General features: G+C 53.5%; 1 protein-coding gene across 1 annotated transcript in view; it reads right to left on the reverse strand.

The window, feature by feature from the left end:
* CFAP46 (cilia and flagella associated protein 46) overlaps positions 1-22,504 on the reverse strand; it is an 84,378-nt gene that overhangs the window by 29,980 nt on the left and 31,894 nt on the right. Inside the window, exons 23-35 of the mRNA XM_068549113.1 lie at positions 17,540-17,671; positions 17,009-17,171; positions 15,126-15,210; positions 12,817-12,955; positions 12,262-12,445; positions 9,372-9,561; positions 8,350-8,555; positions 7,446-7,637; positions 6,682-6,831; positions 2,961-3,109; positions 1,944-2,042; positions 1,183-1,315; positions 315-461 (exon numbers count right to left, since the gene is read on the reverse strand). Coding sequence (XP_068405214.1) covers positions 315-461; positions 1,183-1,315; positions 1,944-2,042; positions 2,961-3,109; positions 6,682-6,831; positions 7,446-7,637; positions 8,350-8,555; positions 9,372-9,561; positions 12,262-12,445; positions 12,817-12,955; positions 15,126-15,210; positions 17,009-17,171; positions 17,540-17,671 — 1,969 coding nt within the window. The remainder of the gene's footprint in view (positions 1-314; positions 462-1,182; positions 1,316-1,943; positions 2,043-2,960; positions 3,110-6,681; positions 6,832-7,445; positions 7,638-8,349; positions 8,556-9,371; positions 9,562-12,261; positions 12,446-12,816; positions 12,956-15,125; positions 15,211-17,008; positions 17,172-17,539; positions 17,672-22,504) is intronic.

Here is a 22,504-nt window from a genome sequence, read left to right on the forward strand (position 1 = left end):
GCTCAGAAACAGAAGGGGCCCCCCAGCCCAGGAGGAAAAAGAGCCAGCGGTTACGAGAAACGGAGGCTCTAACACACTCTGACGAAGGAGCTCGAGAAGCCAGAGGAGCAGACAGACAAAGGACATGAAGGACAGACCTCCGGCAGAGCTGGATCTGCACATGGGAGTTGGACGGGCGCTCTAGAACAGGCTTCAGCACAGACAGGTCCCTGCCTCCTGGAGAGAAGTGTCTCAGCGGGGGCGTGGAGTTGGGGGGCTGCTTCTCGGGGGAAGAGGCCCCACAGGTGCAGTGGGCCGGGCAGGTGTGGCCTCACCTGGAAGGCCAGGTATGCCTCTGACAGGAGCAGCCGCGCAGGCTGGTACAGGTCCATCTCCAGCAGGACTTCAGCCTTGAGGGTCCACAACTGCGGGAAGGACATTCCATCCAGGCCCCTGCCGGTCTCTCCATCTATCTTCAAAGTCTGTAAGACATGCAGGTCCGCGGGTGCTGCGTGGGTGCAGGGCCCGTGCTGTCGAGCGAGGTTGCCCACCGGCCCCGCACCCGCCGAGCCCAGCCCCCGCTCCGGTACCCATGGCCAGGCTGTCCCCCGGGAGGTCTGTCTCTCCTCAACCACCAGGCCCACCAAGCAGTCCCGGGTGCAGGTGGCTCGCCTGGCCTGTCCTGCGGGAGGGCTCTGCGTGCTCTGGGGCCCGGCCATCTCCCCCCACGAAGGGGGTCCCAGGTGTGGCACTCCCATGGTAACAAGTGCTCCTGACCTCGGAGCATGGCGGTGGGGATGGTTAGTTCCTTTACGGGCAAGCCCATGAGAGGCGAGCCCACCACCGGACGGGGTCGGGGGCGGGCCGGCGGGCGCTCAGACCTCCTGGCCGCTCTGGCTGCGAGGGCCTCGCCCTTTCCCCCTTCTGGTTGGCGTGGTAGCTCTCCCCGGGGGGGCACCCGCTGCTCCCAGCCCATCCTCTCTGAACTGCAGCTCAGGCCCTGCAGTCCTGTCTTCCCTGGGGACTGCCAGGGCCCGCAGGGAGGGGACACATCCCATCAATCCCTGGATTTCCCAGGAAACCCGGCACCAGGATTTGGAGGCAGCAGGCAGTTGAGACAAGTCCGAGCTTAGTGGCTGGAGCGGGGCCTGTCACTGCCCCCGCTGGGCTAGGAACCAAGGTGCTTCTGCAGAGCAAGGCTACCTTATCCTTTGCTACGAGGGTCTTCATCTCTGCTTGCTGGGCTGGAGTGGGGGGCTCGCTCAGTGTTGGCAGACTTTCTTCTAATAGAGGTTCCTTATTTTTCTCCTTTTTCAAGGCAATTTCTTTTCTGCAGCTAATATAAGTAAAACAGGCATTATGCCAAAGAAGAAATACAATGGCCAGAGACACCTGAAAATGTTCAATTTCAGTAGTAATCAAAGAAATACAAATGAAAATAGCTACAAGAAGCCTCGATTCACTCACGTGTTTACACAGATTTTTTAAAAATTCCCATGGTTTAGCAGCATATATGACTCCCAAATTTCCACTCCTAGCCCATTCCCTCTTCCAAACTCCAGGCTCATGCATCCAGCTACTCATTTGACATCCCGACCTGGGTATTTAACACGAATCTCAAACTTACGTCCAGGCCAGAACTCCACCCCATCTGGAATGGCAGCCCACAGAGGCCCCTGCCCAGCTCCTGCTTCCTGTGGGACCCTCCTTCCCCGTGTGCCCTCAGGATGCCACCTCCTTCACCCCTTCCGCTCCACCTGGACCCCTGCACACGCTTGGTGCTCTGTGTCCCTCCCTCATGCAGCCCCAGCCCGGGAGATGCCCACACACGGGAGGGCAAGTGAGGAAGGAACTGCCCCTGTTGCCCAGCCGTGGTGGGAGACGGGGCCCGAGGAGACGCGGCCGAGAGCAGGGCCGGGTGCCTGAGCACAGCAGGGGGAGCTCCGCGGCCCCAGCTGACTTACCTCGCCTGCTCCGCTGCGCAGATGTAGGTGTGCCCGACCACCTCCTCGTGGAAAGCGGCTGCTTCCCTCAACTTCAGATCAGAACAAACCAGGGCAAGTCTGGGGAGGCGAGAGGAGCATCAGCCCTGAGTCGGGCTGCCCTGGGCTCAGCCAACTTGATACAAGTTGGTAAACGGGAAAAGGAATGGATAATCTGAGGATATTTTCTATAATTTGTAAAGCTAAGCCAAATTACTAGGGGAAAATAACAGATGGCTCCATCAACTTTCAGGTAGAGCACATTTCTACACTCATTCATATATTTTACTCCATACACATTTATAGTCTCAGGGTCATCTTTCGAGGTCAAGACAAGGCACAGTGGGTGGGGCTCTGACCTGTTACAACTTTAAGCAAACAAGCTCTGCTTTGATTCTTGTGTAAAACAGCTGTATTGTGAAATGAGTTCAAGTTTCCAGAAAAGTTAGACAAACACTACAAAGAATTACTACATCCTTCACCACCCAGGTTCTCTCTCTCTCAATTTTATATATGTAAAAATCTATTAAAATTTTATATAAAAATTTATAAAAATATAAAAATTGTATATATAAAAATTATTTCCTGAACTATAAATAAACTTTCATATATAGTTCAGGAAATAATTAAAAACTATTTACACATAAATTTTATATAAAATTTATATACATAAAATGTTTTCCTGAACTATTTGAGAGTAAGTTGAAGACACAATGCTCCTTTTTTCTACTTATTCTACTTCAGTGTGTATTTCCTTGGAATAATCATAGTCTCTTAAGAACCAGGTAGAAAATTTAAAACTAAAAATACTACTTTTATGTTTAAGTATTCTGATTTATTTGACTTTACAAATCTTAGGGACTTTATTATTTATATAAATAGTCAACTACAGAATTAATATTTTAAAATCTTATTTGTTTTTATATTGCTTTGGGAAATATTCACTTTAGCCACTTAAATGTCTCCGAGCTCCCCTGAAAATAAAGCAGGTGTACCAACCGGAGGTGGTAGAGGTCCTTGAGGCTCTTGCTCTCGACCACGGAGGCTGCAATGAGTGCCCCCAACTGCAGGACCGGGATGGTGAGCTCGTGAAGGAACACCTTCTGCAGGGCCTCGACCAAGTGGTCCAGATAGTATAAACTGTACGTCTACATCAATACACAGCAAACATGTAAGGTCAAAGACGGGGGAAGGGTAGGTCCCCAGCTCCTAGGGTCTTCCCTCCAGGAACTCCGTGCACACAGTGCCAAGCACACACGGGTGCTGAACCGGTGTCTGTTGAGGGAAGGAGTGATGTGCTCTCTGCCTCCTTTCCTTCAGTTCATGGCTTTCAGCTTGCCGAGTGCAACTTCCTGGAATCTTCAGCGCCCAAGCATAAAGATGCTCACAAGAAAAATCCATCTGCTTTCATTCAAATTAATGTCTTTGTTTCATTTCTTTATATACACATACAATTGCTTTCAAATTTAATATAGACAGAGACGAACTAATACTTCTTATAATGTCAGACTAGGTTTGATAAAACATTTATTCTTCAGTAGAAAATTAGAGAAGTTGGATGAGCTATTTTAAAAATCTGCTTAAAAGCACTGAAGAGTGAACAATGCAGGCAAAAATGCCTGGGCCGAGACATGGAAGAAGATGTGAACTGAGAGATGTGAACCTGGCATATTGGGATACACGTGTCCTGGGATGTCTGCTGACAGCAGAGGCAGCTGAGAGCCTGAACGGCACCTCTGGCTTTTCCTTTGCAGGTGGAGTTGAGGGCCCACTGAAGGCTAATACCCTGACTGGGTCCCCAAAGCCCGCACCTGAGGCTTAAGGGCAATGAAGTAAAACAGCCCTGTCAGGGCTTACATCCCAGCCCAGTGGTATTTGCGTGGCCTGGAAAGCGTGTGGTTTTTTGAGAGACTAATAATTGATCATTCCTGGTGAGGCCACTCAAGAAAGAGAGTGGGGGGAGACACAGAAATATTTATAGATTCTACAGACACTAAAAGATAATAATAGGATATTAAGAACCATATTATGCCAATAAATTTAAAATTTTATATTAACTGGAAACATCCTAGAAAAACACAACCCACCAACATTACAAAAGAAATACAAAATCTGAAGCGTTCTGTAACTATTAAGTAAATTGGATCCATATTTTAAAATCGTCTCAAACCATTAGGGAAAAAAATCAATTAAAATAAGGAAAGAGAAAAAACCATTATTTGATAGATGGAGAAAAATATTTAATAAAAATCTATAGCCATTTGTGATTAAAACTCTTAGCAAATAGAAACAAAGGAACTTCCTTAATCAATAAAGAATACCTATAAGCACCTACAGCAAACATCGGTGACACTGAGTGACATGCTGAAACCCCCTTGCTAAGACAGGGAGCAAGATACGGAGGTATCATCGTCTCTGCTCAGCGCTGTGTCGGTGGCAGCCAGTGGAATAAGGAGATAAAAAGTGTAATGATCGGAAATGAGGAAAAACGTTTGCGGACGAAATGCAGACTCTGTGTATACACATAAAATCAAAAGAATCTACAGATCGACTACCAAACTTATCTAGAAGTTAACTAAACTGATGGCTGCAAGGTCAAGATGAAAACAATTATATTTTTAGATTTCGTCTGGAGTTTAAAAAAATGAAACAAAAAAGGTATATTTATAACAGCAGCACAAACGTCAAATACATAGAAATAAATCTAATGTGTGTAACCTCCACGCATAAAGCTCAAATCCATCATCGAGAGAAGTTGCAGGAGACCTACGTCAACAGGGAACTAGAATGTGCTCACCGACTGGAATACTCAGTGTGGCAAAGACGTCAGTTCTCCCCCAAACCTAAAACTGACCTCGAGATTCAATGCAATCACAGCCAAAACTCCACCAGGGTTTCCAGTGGAAGCCAACAAGCTGACTCTAAGAGACACATGGAAACACATGGACGATGGAAAGGACATCCGAGACCCTCCTGAATAACAAGGTCGGGACGTGCTCTCTCCCAAGCAGTCAAGGTGACGAACCTCAGCAGCTCTGACAGGGAGGTGTCGGTGCAGGTGTGGACGCCTGATTCATGACAAGCGTGGCAAAGAAGCCAGGCAAACGATGTTTCAATAAGTGGTGTCAGAACATTCAGATATCCAGATCGGAGCGCTCAAACCCGGATCCTTCACCTCACAACACACACATGAACCAATTTCAAGTGGATCTAAATCTGACATGTAGAAGTATAAAGATTTTGGGAAAATATCCTAAGAGAACATTTTCATGACCTTTGGGAAGGAAAACATTTTTTTTAAACAGGACACAACAAGGCACTAGTCATAAAGGGAAAGATTAATACTTTTTAGTACACTAAAACTTGGAATCTGTATTCACGAGAAGACCTCAAGACAGTCAAGGCACAGAGTGGAGGGTGACCTGCTGTCATAAACTGTCAAAGTGTTTTTTCCAGGACAGATAAGGAACTCCTTCAATTCAACAAGGAAAAGACAGAAGGCTTAATAAAATGTGGGTGACCGATTGCACAGGCAGGCCACGAAAGAGGACACTCAAGTGGCCCAAAGGCGCTGAGAGGCGTTCGGCCTCGCCGTAGTCAGGGAGTGTCCGGCTGAGCCCAGTGACAGGCCCGCGCCCCCCAGACGGCCAGGTGAGAAGGCGGGCCTCGCTGGCACGCCCGCTGCCGAAGGCAGTTTGTCAACATGCTGTAGTTGGGAGATACACGTGCTCCGTGACCCAGAAACCCCGCTGCTGGTGTGCCCTCCAGACACGTGGGCACGTGGGCCCTGAGACATCTGTAACAGGCATGATGGAAACAGCCCTGTGCCGCCCGTGGCTGAAGGACAGACAGGCCGTGGTCGAGTCACCAGACGGAATACTCGACACCGACGATGTGAACGCATCCAGACACACGAAGCAGCGCGGAGGATTCCCGCGGACGCCCCGCTCCAGGGAGAAGCCAGCCACGGGCGGTTAGAGGCCGAGGGTCTCTATTTCCAGGCAGGTGCGGGGCTGGAAAACAGCCCCCGAAGTTGCCCGGCGCTACCCCTGGAAGCCGCGTGCAGGTGTGATCAAGGTAAGGATGCCGAGCTGGGGAGGTTGCCCTGGATGATACAGGCGGGCCCCACGTGTCATCGTATGGGCCCCTGTACGTGGGAGATGAGACACAGACACAGCGGAGAAGCCACGTGACAACGGAGGCGGGGTGCGGGGGTGACGCGGCCACAAGCCCAGGAGCCCCCAGGAGCTGGAAGAGGCAGGAAGGACCCTCCCCTGGGGCCTCCAGAGGGAATGTGGCCCCGCCGACATCTTGACTTCAGCCCAGTGATACTGACTTTGAACCTGTGGCCTCCAGAACTGTGAGGGAACACCTTCCTGCTGCTTTAAGCAGCCGGTTTGCAGTGGCCTGTCACAGCCGGGGGGCACTCCCAGGCATGGCTGAATTTCATGGTCAGGAGTGTGACCCGTGCGGGGAGCGTGAGGAAAAGTCCCCCAGGCGCTGCAGGTGCTCGGGGAGGGGGAGGACACCAGGGACGGGCCTGTGGGAGGGCCTGGGGGCTCATGCCCAGGAGGCCCTTCTTCACAATTCCCCGACCAGAGCCCTGTTTCTGTGCGTCCCTCTCTGGTCCCACTTCACACCGGAAAGCGTCAGCTGTGACAACAAGCCAGGAGGCAGGACACGGACACAGGCCTGGGACGGCATCTTCAGGTCCACTCACCGGCTTCTGGAGAGTTGACGGGTTGACGGCAAAGTTGCTCTGATCCTGTTTAAATACTGATATGGCTTCTTCGGGGCAAGCGTAGGAAGCCCACTCTTCTATGCTTGCTGGTACGTCTTCAAGGCGTTTGCCAGGAGTGGGGCTTTGAAACTGCAAAGCAGGAAGCCAGGCTCTGCTTTAGGGGGTGGAGCTGGAAGCAGACACCCAGGTGGCCCCGCGGGAAAGGACGGGTCGGCAGCGCCTCTGGGGACGTGCGTGGCGCCCTCCCTGGGCTGCCAGCCCGACGGCGAGCCACACCGGAGCCACACGTGTCTCCACTTCCCGGAGAGCACGGTGCTGGGGGAGGGAGGCGGGGGCGTCCCCAGTGGGGACAGTGAGGCGGGACAGCCGGGAGGGGTGCTGCCGCGAGCACAGCCCCGGACACGGGCAATTCCTCTGGTGACAAGGTGACGTGCAGCACAGGCCCCCAGTGGATAGAGAGAAGGTGCTGTCCCGCCCCGCATGGCCAGGGCCCAGATGCACCTGGGCGGAGGGAGGGACCCGCTCTGGGAACGCAGATGACAGACCACAAGGGAGAAGCCAGACCCTCCCCGTGTCACCTCCTAACACCCAGGGCAGGGGGACCAGAACCGCTGGCTCCACTTCCCGGGGGGGAAACCGGACGGAGCAGCCGGGACGGCCCTGCCCTCTGCTGCCCAGCCTCTGGGACGAGGAGCCTCGAGGGCGGCTGGGGCAGAGCCTGGCCCCCCGGGAGGGCACGTCACCTGCTTCGTGTCCCTGCCCTTGTCCTTCTCTCTGCCCTTGTCCTTCTCTCTGCCCTTGTCCTTCTCTCTGTCCTTGTCTTTTTCTCTGTCTTTGCTCTTCTCCTTCTCCTTTTGAAGCAACAACGAATGTGAACTCGCTGCTGCTGGAATTCTACTTTCTGAAATTGACTTTCCTGCTGTTAATAAAGAAACCTGGGAAAAGAAAATCCGAATTTGCAACACTGATAACAGAAGCGGGTCCCCCTCCCCCCATGCACTCAGATATGAGGGCAGGTTGGGAGGGAGTGGCCAGGCCATGAGCCACCCGGCGCAGAGGTGGCGGCAGTGCCCCTTGGTGGGTGGACACGCGGCCGCCCTCCTCTGCACTCGAGGGGCTTCCTCCAGGACCCTGGGCCTGCGGGGACGCACAGCTGACCCTTACGAAGAGCTTGTCAGCACCATAAAATGAATTAATGTCTCTAATGAAGAACACACTCAAGTGAGTGTGCACACTCAGGTTTGCACCCTGCCCCGAGAAGAAAGGCCTGTCCTGCCAACACTGTCCTACTGGGCGGGCACCGACGGCGGGAGGTCCCTGAGAACAAGAGTTGACCAGGAGCTGCCCCGGGGGCCCTGTAAAGAGGTGGTGGGAAGGAGGGCAGCTCGGAGGCCGTGCGGAGGGGGCATAGAGAAGGTTCTGGAAGCCCAGTGGCAGCGCGGTGGAAAGACAGGGTTCTGGGGGTGGTTGGGCAAAGGCGCTGGGGTGAGTCTTGGAGAGGAGGGGCCACTTCGTAGGGAGCAGCGAGGCCCTCCCTCCTCCCCTGAGTCCCCAAAGCAGGGAGGGTGCTGCTGGGAAGGAGGGGAGGGGGACGCTGTGCCGGGAGAGACGCAGGGCCTGTGTAAGTGCAGGTTCCCGCGGCCTCACCTGCCAGATGCGGCGGAGAAAGGTGTAGGCCATGAGGCAGTAGTCCTGGTGGCAGGCGGCGCTCGGGGTCACCACCAGGGCCAGCAGCGTGTAGGCGCGGGCCAGCGTCTCAAGCTGCCGTACATTCCGAAGCTTCTCCAGGGAGGGGGGCCCCGAGTCCTCGGCCCCCGGGCCCTCCGGGGCCGCCGGAGTGGACACCTGCTCTTCTGGAAGACAGGGCGCCACTGGGTGTCCTCCCTGCCTGCCCCCAGCGCCCGCCTGGTCCCCAGACGCCCCTGTCACCTGGCCTGGGGTTGAGACTCTTCCGGGGGGGCGCCGCCCTCACAGGGGCCAAGGCCACCATCAGGGATGGGCCTCCCTGGGTTCCCCAAGCGGACACGACAGGTCCACCCGCAGGGACGCCGCGCCCACCGTCAGGGCTGTGAGGAGACACTGCCCCAGGCCGGGCTGGGGGCCTGGGCTCTGGGGTCTACTTAGAGTCTCCTCCCCACCGTGGGTCACCCTAGCCGGTCTGAGCTGGGCGTCTGGCTGCACCCAGACAGGGCTGGCCGTCGGGTGGACGTGTCCTCGAGCCTCCGGCACGTGCAGAAGGGAGGCGGCCCCTCTCCTGGGGCCCTGAGCTCTGCAGGCCCCGGAGGAGGCTGTCTTGGTGCCGGGAAGGTCGGCCCGCTGTTCCGAGGCGCCTCTGCTGCCCGGAGCACCCATCCGACTGGAGCTCTGTCCCGCCTTTCGGTGACAGCTCTCACGCCGGACCCAGAGAGGGGACCAGAGGGGCTGCCGGGCGGCTGCCGCCCCTCCCTCCGCCCATCTGGCAGCTGCTCCCACCACCTCCCTATCACCCCTGGGCTGGGCCTTCCTGGTGGATGTGCTCTGATGGAGGGGGAGGGCCAGCACCCGGGGAGGCGGGGCCCTGACCTCGCCAAGTCCACAGGGCACTGGCCTGGTGGGGGCATCGCAGGGACAGCGGAGCCCAGGAGCCCCTCGCGGCGGGCGGCCCCTCCCCCAGCCACTGCGCCCCTCACCTGTGGCCCCCGCGCCTGCGGCCCCCGCACCTGCCGGCTCAGGGGAGCCCCTGTCGGGCTGCATCCTCAGCAGGATGTCGATCGCCCACTTCAGGTGGAAGATCACGTCTTCAAGAGGAAACTGTTTGTGGTACAGCCACTCGCTGAATTCCATGATGTAGTCGACCTTCTGCCACTCACTCTCTGGCTTCTTTGGGGTTAAACAGAAAAGGATGGTAAAGACACACACCTGCCACTCAGCAGCCCGAGAACCACAGCGCAGGTGTTGTGTGCCTCCACCTTCTAGAAACACAGGGGCTCCTTCTCACCCGTCTCTACCGTCACGAGACCACCAGGCTCAGCAAGACCTCCCACGTGCAGCGGGCAGCAAGACCAAAGCCAGGCGAGTGTCCCCGGCCTCTGCTCCCCGTGGACGCCCCGCCGCCTGCCCGCCGGGCCCCTCGCAGGCCCCGCGTGTCCCTCCCGCCTCCGGGGCACGCCGGCCTGAGGGGCTCTCTGCCGGCGCTCCACCGTCAGCCCCGGGTCTCCTCCGGCACTCGGAGGTGTGGACGGTTCTCTGGCTCCCAGGGCTCGGAGGGCAGGGAACATGCTGCACCATCCCGAGTCAGAGCCCGTATCGCTCGTCAGTCATCACCGCACGAAGGGAGGACGCTGCCCCCCCCGCCCCCCCCCGAGAGCGGAGCCGGCCTGCCTTCCACTTGCCGGGCCCCAGGCCCCACGCCCCACACCTCACGCCTCACACGCCAGGAGGAGGAGGATGTGAGGCTGGAGGTGCAGGAGGTGAGGGAAGGGGCAGGTGGCGGTGGGACATGCAAGGTCAGGGTGGACTCTCCCCAGGACACTGCTTGACGTCACCAGGGAGGGAGGGGCGTGGACGGGGCAACCCAGCCCTGAGTGGGGTCCTCCCCCCTCATTAGGAGCGGCCCTGAGAGGTGGGGGCCTGGAAGCCAGGTGGCAGATGACCATCAGTGCAGAGGAGGGGTCAGATGCGGCCTCTGAATGACTGTGACCATGTGGTCACGGGTGGCTTTGACAAGAGCTGTGCAAGAGAGATGACGGGGACAAGGTAGGTGGAAGAGAGAATGGTCATCGTTTCAACAACGGTGCTGGGAAAACCAGGCAGCCACAGGCTGCGGAAAGGAGCAGGACCCGTACCTCACACCAAACACAAGGCTGAACTCAAGACGGATCAAAGACTTAAATGTAAGAGCTAAAACTATGAAACTCTTGGAAGAAAACGTAGAAATCTTCGTGACCTTGGATTACACTTTGGTTTCTCAGCTACGATGCCATAAGCATAAGCAGCAGCAGAAGAAAAGAAATAGGTAAGTTGGACTTCATCAAGATTATACACTTTTGTGCTACAAATGACATCATCAAGAACACGAGAAAGTAGTTGAAAAGACAACCCACAGAATGAGAGAAAATATGTACAAATCATATATCTGATAAGGGACTTGTATCCAAAATACATAAAGAATTCCTACAACTCAGCAATAAACAGACATGAAACCAAATTGTTTTTAAAAAAGGGCAAAGGATTTGAATAGACATTTCTCCAAAGAAGATGCACAAATGGCCAATTAGCACATGAAAAAAATGCTACTAGTTACTGCGTTAGTTACTAGGGAAACGCAAGTCAAACCACGATTCAAATAGCTAAACAGAGCCATCACATGACCTGGTAGTTCACTCCCAGGTATGTGCCCAAGAGAATAGCGGTAACGTGTCCGTGCAAACACTTGCACACGGATGTCTCCAGCAGCCCCGTCACAAGAGCTCATAAGCGGAAGCAACACAGAGGCCCATCGGCACAACATCCATCCACACGATGGAAGATTATTCAACCACCAGCAGTGAAGCCCTGACATGCGCTTCAACAGATGGAGCTCGGACGTGACGTCCAGGGAGGGCAGCCGGACGCAGAGGACCCACCTCGTCTGGTTCCATCCGTGTAACGCTGGCTCACTGGGGCTGGCGGGGGTGGGGGGAGGGACATAGTGCCCACGGACCTGGGTTTTGGGGGGCTGGTGAAATGTTCTAAAATTGATTGTGATGATGGCTGCATAACCCTGTGAATTTACTATAAAGCACCTTGTACCCCTAAGATAAAAGAAACGAAGGAAGGAAGGGGCAGAGAGCCTTTCCACGGAGTCTGGGCAGAGGGTTCCGGCAGCTCGGCTCGGCCAGCAGCCGCCCCGTCCACAGCACCGCCTGCTCCCCCGGCACAGCTGCCTGGCCCCAGGAACCCTGGCCTGGGCTCCAGGCGCGAGATGCAGGGGCACCCACGGCCACTTGTAGTGGACCCAGGCCTCTGCTTGACCGCTGGGTGAGGACCACAGGGCCAGCGATGGAGCCTGTGTTTGGACCCCTTCCCGGGTGACACCCCAACCCTGGAGCTCTCGGAAACCTCGGTGGGATCTGCTCCACGAGGGGAGACATTCTGCTCAACAGAAAAGCCCATCAGGTGCCTGCCGCAGGGCACATCTTTGGGGCGGCTTCAGTCCCACCGTCAAGGGGCCTTCTTTGCCCCGAGGCAAGTCCCACAAGCTCTGCATCACATCAAGGTGCCCGCCCTCCCCCAAATCTCCAAGCGCGTCGAGAGGAACATGTGTCTTAGCTTCTCGGAGGGGGTGGGCTGTCCCCAAGACCCTGAAACCCCAGAGGCTGCAGAGCCCCGCGGCCCACCCCCTGCCCTCCCCACACAGCCTCACGAGGCCCACGTCCCTCACGTGGGAGGACAGGGTCCGTCTGCCGCCCCGGCTCGTGTCCCGCTGCCCCCCTCTTCCTTCCAGGCCTCCCGAGGGGCAGGGCTTCGCTCCGCACCGCCCCCCCGCCTTCCCACCCCCGGGGGCTTCATCCGCAGACACACGGTCAGTCAGAGCCAGACCTGCAGGGCCTGGATGGCGTGGTGGTAGCAGGTCAGCTCCCCGGGGACACTGTTGGAGTTGAGGGCCAGGCGCTGCCACATGTGTGCCAGATACTCCTCACTCTGGTCTTTGAATTTCTGAATTTCCATCATAAAGTTCTGGCCGAGTCTAGCCTTCACGATGACCATATGTTGGAAAATCAAGCTGAAGAAAAGTAAAAGAGAGAAATTAATGCTTGAATGGTAAAAATGGTAACTATATAGAATGCACACAAACTAAAGTATTTGTGCATGTTCCTACTTACAAAGAGAAAACAAAATGAAACCTGAGTATCTTGGGGGTCTTGTGTTGTGCTGTGTTTTGTTTTTTTCATTTATCATTTGTGTGTGTTGGGCTTAAATCCCCTCCCTTCTTGTGTTGACTTCTTGGTAGGGAAGTAAAGTCACCAGGGGAGAGGGGAGGGTGGGGGGCTGAGGAGGGAGCCGCCCTGTTGGGGGACTGCAGGGGGAGGCACGCCGGTGGGGGGGGGGGAGGCACGGGGAGGGGAGGCGCCCCGGGGGGCCTCAGGCACTCACAGGCGGTGCGCCGTCCGCGGCAGCACCTGCAGGGCCTCATCCAGCACCTTGAGGCAGCCCTCCCAGTCGTCCTGGTCGGCGTGGCTGTGGAAGAGCAGGCCGTAGAGCGCGGCCCTCAGCGTCAGGTCATCCTCGGCCCCTGCCGTGGGAGAGGGGGCTCAGGAGGGGCCTGGGAACGCGGGGACGCCGGTTGGGGGGTCTGGGAATGGGGGTGCTGGCAGCTCGAGGTCCACCCTGAGGCCCACAGGACCGGGAGTCCCCCAGGGAGCACTCGGGACACGGCCGCCTGTCTGGGACGCCCCGGGCCTCCTGCCGCAGAGCCGGACAGCAGGTGGGACCGCGTGGAGATCCAGCCACATGACCTCGTCATCTGCGTCCCTTAGACACACGCAGAGCTGCCCTTCCAGGGCCAGGCCTCGAGCAGCGGGAATGACTCCTGATCGTGGGAAACACATCAGTCCTTTTGAGACTGAAGGCTCAGGGGCTCCACCTGGGCGACACCTGCGCTGCTGTCCTCCCTCCCCCACCTGCCTCACCTGCACCAGGTGCCCCCGGCTGCCCCTCAGCCCCACCCCACCAGGCTTTCTCGGGCCCCGCAGTCCTCCAAGCCCTTCCTCTTTCGGAAACTCCCGTTACTCTTCCGTAGTTTTAAAAATAAACAATGGGAGCGTCAGGAAAGAAGAAGCCTCTCCCCACCACCCTCGCCCAGGCCGCTCGAGGGGGCCGCCTCAGCCCCACCGTCCATCAAAGCAGAGCCCCTGCCCCTGGTACCAGACACTCAGCTTGTCCTGTTTTACCTCGTTGACCGTGTAGCTCTCTTTCCCGTTTTTGAATCGTTATAGCAAAGGGGTGAACACGCCCATGGATCCTGCCGGCAGGCTGTCCGGCTGCTGGCTAAGAGGACAGCACCAGCTCACACCACTCGGGGCCTGAGGGCTCACCGCGGCCCCCCACCGCCAGCGCTGGCACGGGACACAGGTGCCCAGGAGCAGGTGGATTTAGGCACGTGACCAGATAAACTGGTCAACGTCTGACACTTGGGAACCACGTGGGTTCCGTAGCGTGCTTTCCTCCTCTCATCTCCGCTGGGCCAACTCGGAACCACACGCCGGGGTGGTGAGGGCTCTGCACCCCCTGGTTGGCAGCAGGGGCACATGCCCCTGGACGTGGCAACCCCACTTGCCAGAAATTCCAGACGGTGCCTCGGACGAGGAGGGAGAGACTGCCCGTGCGAGTTCAGCTGCTGAGCCTTCGGGGCCATTTGTTACTGCAGTGTGGCATCTCGTAGCCTGACTAATGCGACTGCTCATGCATTATAGAAATGGATCATTTAGCTGCCGAATTTGATGCCAGTACTTTCCCAGTGTTTACTTTTTAATTTTCTGCATTTCTCATTATTTAAATTTTCAGGTATTTTGAAAGTGTGCCTCCTTGATCACTCTAAACTTTAGGCAGTAATCTTTCCTCAAAACATTGCTTTGCTCAATTCTACTTTCTCATTTTCTCCTACGATTTGACTTGCTCAAGCTGCTAACCCCTTTAGCTATCTGAGTATGTTTCAGCACGTGGAGCAAAGCGTCACGGGCTCCACGCGCTCCGGGCGGCGCCGGGGCCCCAAGCAGCCGGCTCCTCACCGGGCCTCGCAGGCCTGCGGGTCTGGGCGGCCGTCTGCATCTCCCTCTGGCACCAGCAAACGATCTTACTTGCGGGGGTCTAGAGTGCAACTCAGTATTTAATTACACATGGTCACATCTTTGTTCGCTATTTTAAATCGAGTTTCTCTCTCTCGTAGACTCTGAGGCACCCAAAGGAGGGGCCACGGCTCTAATCCACACATGCACGCTTCGCAGTACACACCGTGGCCCTTACACTAACAGGGATGATTATTTTTTAGCAGATAATCATTTTTTATTTTAGAAATAAATTATACAATATGTTTTCATTTTATTAAGGTCACTACTTTTTTTCGCAGAAGTGTATCTCCACATTTTTATGGAAATGGAAAAGTGTGATTTACCTGTCAGAAAAACCCAGAGGCTAGATTTCAAGGCTGCCTGGGAGGGCGCGGGGTGGCCCTGAACTGGGGGGCCATCTAGGCTTGGGGGGTTTCCTCATGCTTACAGTGGGGGTCCCTGATTGCTCACGAGGAGCCCTCACCCTCACCGTGCCTGCCCGAGTTCAGCGCTGAGCAGGCATTTCCCGTGGTCACTGCCACGACTTCACCTGTTCTATACAAGGCTCGGGATCTAACAGCACCAGGCCCTGCCCAGCCTCATGCCTGGGGCTCTGTCTGTCCTGCATCTACAAACCTGAGAGAAAACACCCTTCCGTTGTCCCTCCACTTTGTAAGTCGGCTGTGGGCCAGTGGTGCAGAAGCAGCGTCTTTCCTTTTTCCTAAAGCAAAAACAAATCAACAATACAGACGTTTGAAAGTTGCAGTTTCTTCTTTCACCAGTTTGTTTTTCATTTGGTTCAGCATTGAATTACGGAAACTGCAGCTAAATTTCTGAAATACTAAGTCACAAAAAGTGGAATCACATTTCCCCTGTAAGAGAAGGCACTCCAGTTCAAGGTTCACTACCTTAAAACACACACACACATGCACAGACTAGCCCTGTAACACAGTCTATGGCTTTTAATGACACGAAGCAGACAAGTCAGTTTTATAGCTTTGAGTCAATAGGATCAAAAGCACATTAGGAAAACTTATGGGACATGGCAAAAGCAGGGTTCAGAGGGAAGTTTATAGCTGCAAATGCTGACATTGAAAAAGAAGAAAGATCTCAAACCAACAACCTAAGTTTACACCTTAAGGAACTTGAAAAAGAACAAACTAAATCCAAAGTTGGCAGAAGGAAGGGAATGTTAAGGATTAGAGCATAGAAAAATAATAGGAAAAATTCAATGAAACCAAAAATAGATTCTTTGCAAAGATCAACAAAATAGACAAACCTTTAGCTAGACTGGCAAAGAAAAGATGAAAGAAGACACAAATAACTAAAATCAGAAACGGAAGGGGAAACAGTACTATCAACCCTACAATGATAGAAAGAACTTTAATAGGATCCTATTAGCAACTGTCTTCCAACAAATTAGATAACCTACGAGCAATGGAAAAACCCCCTGAAACACTCAAGTTGCCTAAGCTGACTCAAGAAGAAATAAAAAATGTCAACAAACTTCTAACAGTAAAGACTGAATCAGTAATCAGAAACCTTCCAGTTAAGAAAATTCCTGGACCAGATGGCTTCCCAGGTGAATTCTACCAAACATTAAAAAAAAGAACAACACTTATCCTTCTCAACTCTTCAAAAAACTGAAGAGGAAGGAACATTTCCTAACTCGTTCTATGAGACTAGCATTACTTTGATAGGGGGTCCAGATAAAGACATCACAAGAAAAGAAAATTATAGATGAATACCCTTTATGAATATAGATGCAAAAATTCTCAACAAAGTAAGTTGCTGAATTGCAAATCAAATCCAACAACACAGTAAAAATATTATTCACCATGACCAAGTGAGATTCATCCCAGGAACACAACGGTGGTTCAACATAAGGAGATCAATCAGTGTTAACACATCACCTTAATAGGATAAAGGAGAAAACCACACGATCATCTCAATTGATGGAGAAAAGGCATTTGACAAAATCCAAAAACGTTTCATCACAAAATCTCTCAGAAAACTAGGAGTGGTGGGAAAATTCCCCAACACAACAAAGTTATGAAAAACTCACAGCTAGCGTGATACTCAAAGGTGACAGACTGACGCTTTCTTTCTCAGATCAAGGGAGGTCCCCGGGCCACGACCTACCACACTCCTGGGCGACGGCGGAGGGGGAAGGGGGCCTCACTCCCTGAGGCCCACCACATGCCTGTCCACTGTCAGGCGAAACCTCCCTGGGCCCTGAGTGGGTCTGTGCCCCCACCCTCCCTCCTCTCCCCTTTCCTACCGGAGCTTTCTAGGTCTGAGTTAGGGTTCCCTCGGGGATGGGGGAGGACAGAGCTGAGCCCTTAGCGCAGCCAGGAGCCGCCCCGCCTGCCCCGCTGGGATCTCATGGGTGTCACCGTCCCCTGCCCCCCATGCAGCCGTCGTGTTCATCGCTTGCGTGGTCCCATGGGGCCCGTCTTTCCTCGGGAACCTCGCCCGCCTTTCTGGAGGGAGGACGTGAGAGGCGGCCCGGAGCGCACCTGCTTTCTGGCCTCCGTCTCGTTGATGATGTTGATGACCCTCTGAGTGGCACTCTTGCACTTCTTCCTGCTGACGGCAGAGGGCAGCAGCGGGAGCCAGGTGTTCCAGAAGTGTCGGGCGGCCAGCATGACCAGGGCGCTGCTCCCCGCGAGGCCCCCAAACCTGGAAGGGAAGGTCTGACCTGGACAGGTGTAGGTGCCGAGGGGAGGGGTGGGGCCCCAAGACGGCTCTGCAGGACCAGGACGGGCTCCGCTCAGGCAGCCCTGCCGTGACCCGCTCACGGCCTCGGCTCCCCGTTCCTCGGGCCCGTCCCGGCTCAGACGCTCAGGGCTGCCGGGAACCCCCGGGGGTGAGGTGGGTGTCACCGCACGGGGCAGGTGTCACCGCACGGGGCACTGGGGGAGGGGCCGGCCTCGGGGACAGCCCCCAGCGAGCACCATGGGCCGCAGGCGCCATCATCCCCACCCACAACACGCACCCCAGACGCGCCGCGCGCACCATGACCCTGGCCTCCGGGGGCCGCAACCCACCTCGCACTCTCTGTGAAGGCCTCGGCGGCCGTCAGGCGCAGCTGCTTCCGGCCCTTGAGGTCGTCCACGATGCTCCTGCCCTGGATGCAGGCTGCGGTGCTCAGCACCTCCGCCACCAGCTCAGCCTCCACCCTGGAGACAGACAAGCGCCTCGGCTCACAGGAGCCTCCCAGGGGAGGGAGGTGCTGCCGAGAGGGGAGAGCCCTGGGGACCCCCCACCCCGCCCCCTGGAGAGAGCCCTGGGGAGTCCAGAGTAACGTCATGAAAGTCCCCAAACCAGAACTAACTGGCTGAGTCCAGTCAACCCGCAGAGCCATGAGACAGAATCATAAGCTGATGTTTGAATGACTAATACGTAGGGTGCCTCGTGCGGCAGCAGCAGTAGCAGAACAAGGTGCCCACCCCAAGCGAGGCCGGGCCCTGTGGGAGCAATGGGGCTCCGTTCCCCGTGCCCCAGAGCACGTCTTGTTCAGGGGGCCGAGGCTCTGCGCTGAGAGCTCAGAACGTACAATTTAGACTCGGCAACGTCAAGGGCGCCGTGAGCTCTCTTCTCTCAGCCAAGCCGCGGCTTGTGCACATAACAACCGCACGCACGTACCCGCAACTCGGCTGAGGGGGCACCAGGCTTACTCTAGGAGAAAAGCACTGGTTTCTGGGTAGACCTCCCCACCATGGCCCGGGAGGCCCCAAAGCCAGGTACCTGCCTGCGGGAGCCAGTTGCTCCGCCACCCTGCCCGTCAGGAGTCTAGGGGAGAAAGAGGCTGTCCCTCGGCCTGCAAGGATCTGCAGGGCACGGTCAAGCTCATGCTCTGGGGGTGAATCGGAGGCTGGCCCCGTCCCCCAGGATGGGCATGCCAACCCAGCGGGAGGTGGAGGACAGCCGGGCCCCGCCTGGGCCCTGGCGTTGCTGTCCTGGAGACCTGGATCTTTAGGACGTGGTCCTTGGGGAGAGTCTGTCAATGACCACTGGGTGATCTGCTGATGGTGACCATCTACATGCTTACGGCTTACTTTGTTCTGTCAGCCACTGAGAGAGGAATGTTGAAATCTACAGCTATAATTGTGGCTGTATCTAACTTTTTGCTTCTTGAATTTTGAAGCTCTGCTGTTAAGTGTATGCACATTTAAGATTTTTATGTGTTCTTGCTGATTGAACCCTTTATCATTGTGAAATGTCTATCTCCGATCCCACATCCTGGGAGCTTTACTACAGCCCCACAGCGTTCTTGCAACTGGTGCTGCAGACACCATCTTTCCCCCTCCTTTTACTTTTCACCTGTGTCTTTGTATTTTAAGAGTGTCTCTTGAAAATGGCTTTGAGTTGGGTCTTGCTTTTTGTGTCCAGTTGGATAAACTCTGCACTTTAACTGGAGTGTTGGTCCATTTACATTTAATAGATCTGTTGATGTGGTTGGGTTAAATCTTCTATTTTGCTATTCGCTTTCCTTTTGTCCCATATGTTCTTTCTTTCTTTCCTCCCCTTTTGGATTAATTGAATATTTTTAGTATTCAATTTTATCTTCTCCATTGGATGTCTAGGTATAATTCTTTGTTTTATTGTTTCTGTAGTACTTGCTCTAGAGACTGCAACATACATTCCTAACTAATCACAGTCTACGGTGAATTAATATTATATCACTTCACAGACGGTGTAAGAACTCTCGATATACCCCTATCTCTCCCATTCCCATCCTTTGTATCACTGTCATACATTGTACTTCCACATTTGTTAACAATCCCATAATACAATGTATTTTTGCTTGAAACAGGCGTATGTCTTTTACAGAATTTAAGAACCGAAGGGGGAAAAACCTTTTACGTTCAGCCACACAGTCACCACTTGGGGTGTTCTTCACTACTTCCTGAACTGAGTTTCCAGCTGGTACCATCTTCCTTCAGGATGAAGGACTTCCCTTAGCATTTCTTGTTCTGTGGGTCTTCTGGGAATGGATTCTCTTAGTTTTAATTAATCTAAAATGGCTTGATTTTGCCTTCATTTTTCAAAGGCTATTTTTGGTGTATATAGAATTCTAGATCGACAGGGTTTTTTCTTTTTTACCACTTAAGATGGTTTACATTGTTCCTGTTGAGAACTCGCCTCTCATCCCTGTTTCCCTGTGTGTAATGCATCCTTTTCCCCTTCCACCTTCCTTCCAGGGTTTTCTTGTCACCTTGGTCTCCAGCGATTTGACTACAATAAAAATAGGTGTGGTTTCCCTCGTGTATATCCTGCTTGGAGTTCATTGAAAATCTTGGATCTCTGGGTTGATATTTTTAATTCAATTTGAAACAATTTCAGCTATTACATTTTTGAATATATGTATTCCCACCTCGCCCTCTGGCCTCTGTCCTTCTGAGACCATACCTGCACTTGTGCTGGCCCATGGGCACTAGCCCACTGGTCCCCAAGGCACTGCTCCTCTGTTTTTCAGGCCTTTCTCCCTGTGCTTCAGTTTCCATAGTGTGCTGACCTGCGTTCAGAGTTACTGATCACTTCTCCAGTGTTCAAATGTCAAGCTCTCCCAGTGATATTTCCATGTCAGAGATTGTACTTGTCATTTCTAGAATTTCCACTTAGTTCTTTAATTAGAGTTTCCATTTTTTTGTTGGAATTCACCACCTGTAATTTGCCCATTAAAATCCTTCCTTTCCTTTCTTGTATTTACAATAACTGTTTTAAATCCATCGTCTGCTAATTCCAACATTTGTGTCATGTCTGAGTCGGCTGACTGCTTTTTCTCCTGGTATGGGCCACAGTTTCTTGTTTTTCCAAATGCCTGGTGATGGTTGCTGTTATGCTGGGCACTGGGCGGGGGTGGGGGTGGAGGGCTGTCTTGCTGAGAGTGTGGATTATGTTGCCTTCCTTTAAAGGAAGGTGGGGTTTCCTTCTGGCAGGCAGTGAATTCACCTGTGGCTCATCCTTATCCTACTGAGATTTGGATTAGGCGTCTTAGGGCGAGTCTCGTGTGGCCCTTATAGCCTAGCCCCTAGGGCATGGTCTTCCTGAACGCCCCGGCAGTTCGGCGAGGGCTCCCTGACTCTCCTGGGCCAGCACGGGGCCTCTGGCATCTCTGTCACCCGCTTCTGGCCGGCCTGCGGGATCTGCCCTTCTCTGCCCAGGAACCTCCTCACTCGTCTCGCATCCTGTGGAGTCCGGAGGCCCCAGCAGCCCCGGGGTTTGGTCTCTGTCTCCCGCGCGCATTTCTTCTGTCTGGGCTCCAGCTCCCGGTGCTGCAGTTTGGGCAGCGCCCCGCGGCCCCAGGCAGAGCGCGAGGGTGCAGGTGGGGCTCACTTCTGACGGCCTCTTCTTGCAAGAAGCGCGGCCTTGGGCCATCTGTTGGCCAATGTCTGGAAGCAGTTGTTTCATGTGTTTTGTCAAGTTTTGCAGTTTTTTAAATAGTACAAGAGTATGAGATCCATTGTGTGTCATGGCCAGAACTGGCAGAAAAAGTGACTTTTAAGTTCACATAAAAACCCAGCAGTGGTGATGATTATGTTAAATAAAAGTGCTAAACAAAGTAGAAAGGTAATTAATCTCTGTGGGTCTGTTTTAGGGATCTACATGAAATTCCTTATTAATATATATTCCTTTACATTAATAGTATAAATATGAAACTGAATCTGGTAATTACACACTCAAAGGTGAGAATACTAATTGATTAGTAACTGCACTATTTTTCACCAAGATCTGAAAACTATTTTCACTATTACTGTGAAATGCTATCATAAAAATTACTCTGTGACCAATTCCACACTGAGTTTCTTTACATAACTTGCAAAATAGAAAAAATTAGCATAAAAATTTGAAATATGTATAATTTTTTTTAAAAAGGTGAATCATCTGCAGTACACGCCACGTGGCTGAAGTTGGCCGTGGAGCCTGCCGACTGGGGACAGGGTCCAAGGTTCTGAGGGGCCAGCAAGACCACCGTGCAGTCGGCGTCCCCTGGAGAGCCAAGGGCCGCTGGCCTCTGCCTGTCCAGCCTCCTAGCGCCCAGCTCCAGGCCTGGACACAGCCGGCCCTCAGTGCGGGGGAAAAACGGGGCAGGTCCACAGTCAAACCCGGGTAGGGGGTGACCCCACTGAGAGTAGTGACACCGATCACCACTAGAGGACAGCAGCAGTCTACAAATGAGTTCTCAAAGGTCTTAAGGTGAAAACCAAACTTTTACATAGTCTTGTACGACCTCCCCTTTCCCTATTACCATATGTAAACATTTATGTTTTTAGCCTATTTTATTATAAGAATTGCTGTTTTAAAATAAAAGTCAATTTAAGAATCACTGAGGAAAGAATGGCGAAGCTGGGGCACACACCCGTCACCGCAGCGGGCAGCCTGCCACCCCGTCCCCTGACAAGATCTGCTGTGCCCGCAACGAGTAGCGAAATCAGCCTTAACTCCGTTACAGGAAGACGACGCAGCAGCCCTCACACGCCAACTCTTTCTTTATGAATGTAGTCTTTTTCTTTCTTTTAAAATTAACCTTGTAATTTTTATCAAAGTGGCACCTACCGCATGGTTAAGAGGAACTCCCCTACCCAGCTCCCAGTCCTGTTCCCAAGAGGGAATGACTCCTAGGTCTTCAGCTCTGTCTTCCAGCAGGTATATGCTTTCCTTCAAAAAACTGGCTTCTATCTTGATTTCCCAATTTATGAATTTTAAACATTACCTATAGAAGTCCCTTTTCCCAACTTATGAATATAGCTGGTCCCAGCATTACTTTTAATTCCCCTATTTATTATCTTTGTACCTCAGAATATCTTGTGGACCCTCAACAAGTAACACCCGACTGTTCAGCTTCTCAGATGAGGGTCTCACGCCACCTGTCCTCTTCCCCCTTCCCGCTGCTAAAGTATGTTATCTGTGCTTTTACTTTACTTTTGTACTGTCAAAATTGGTAACACTGATATTTTATTAGGTAACCACAAATAAGTCTTCTTTGCCAAAATGCTAATCCTAACACT

The sequence above is a fragment of the Eschrichtius robustus genome, chromosome 7 (genome assembly GCF_028021215.1).
Source record: "Eschrichtius robustus isolate mEscRob2 chromosome 7, mEscRob2.pri, whole genome shotgun sequence".
NCBI classification, from domain to species: Eukaryota; Metazoa; Chordata; class Mammalia; order Artiodactyla; family Eschrichtiidae; genus Eschrichtius; species Eschrichtius robustus.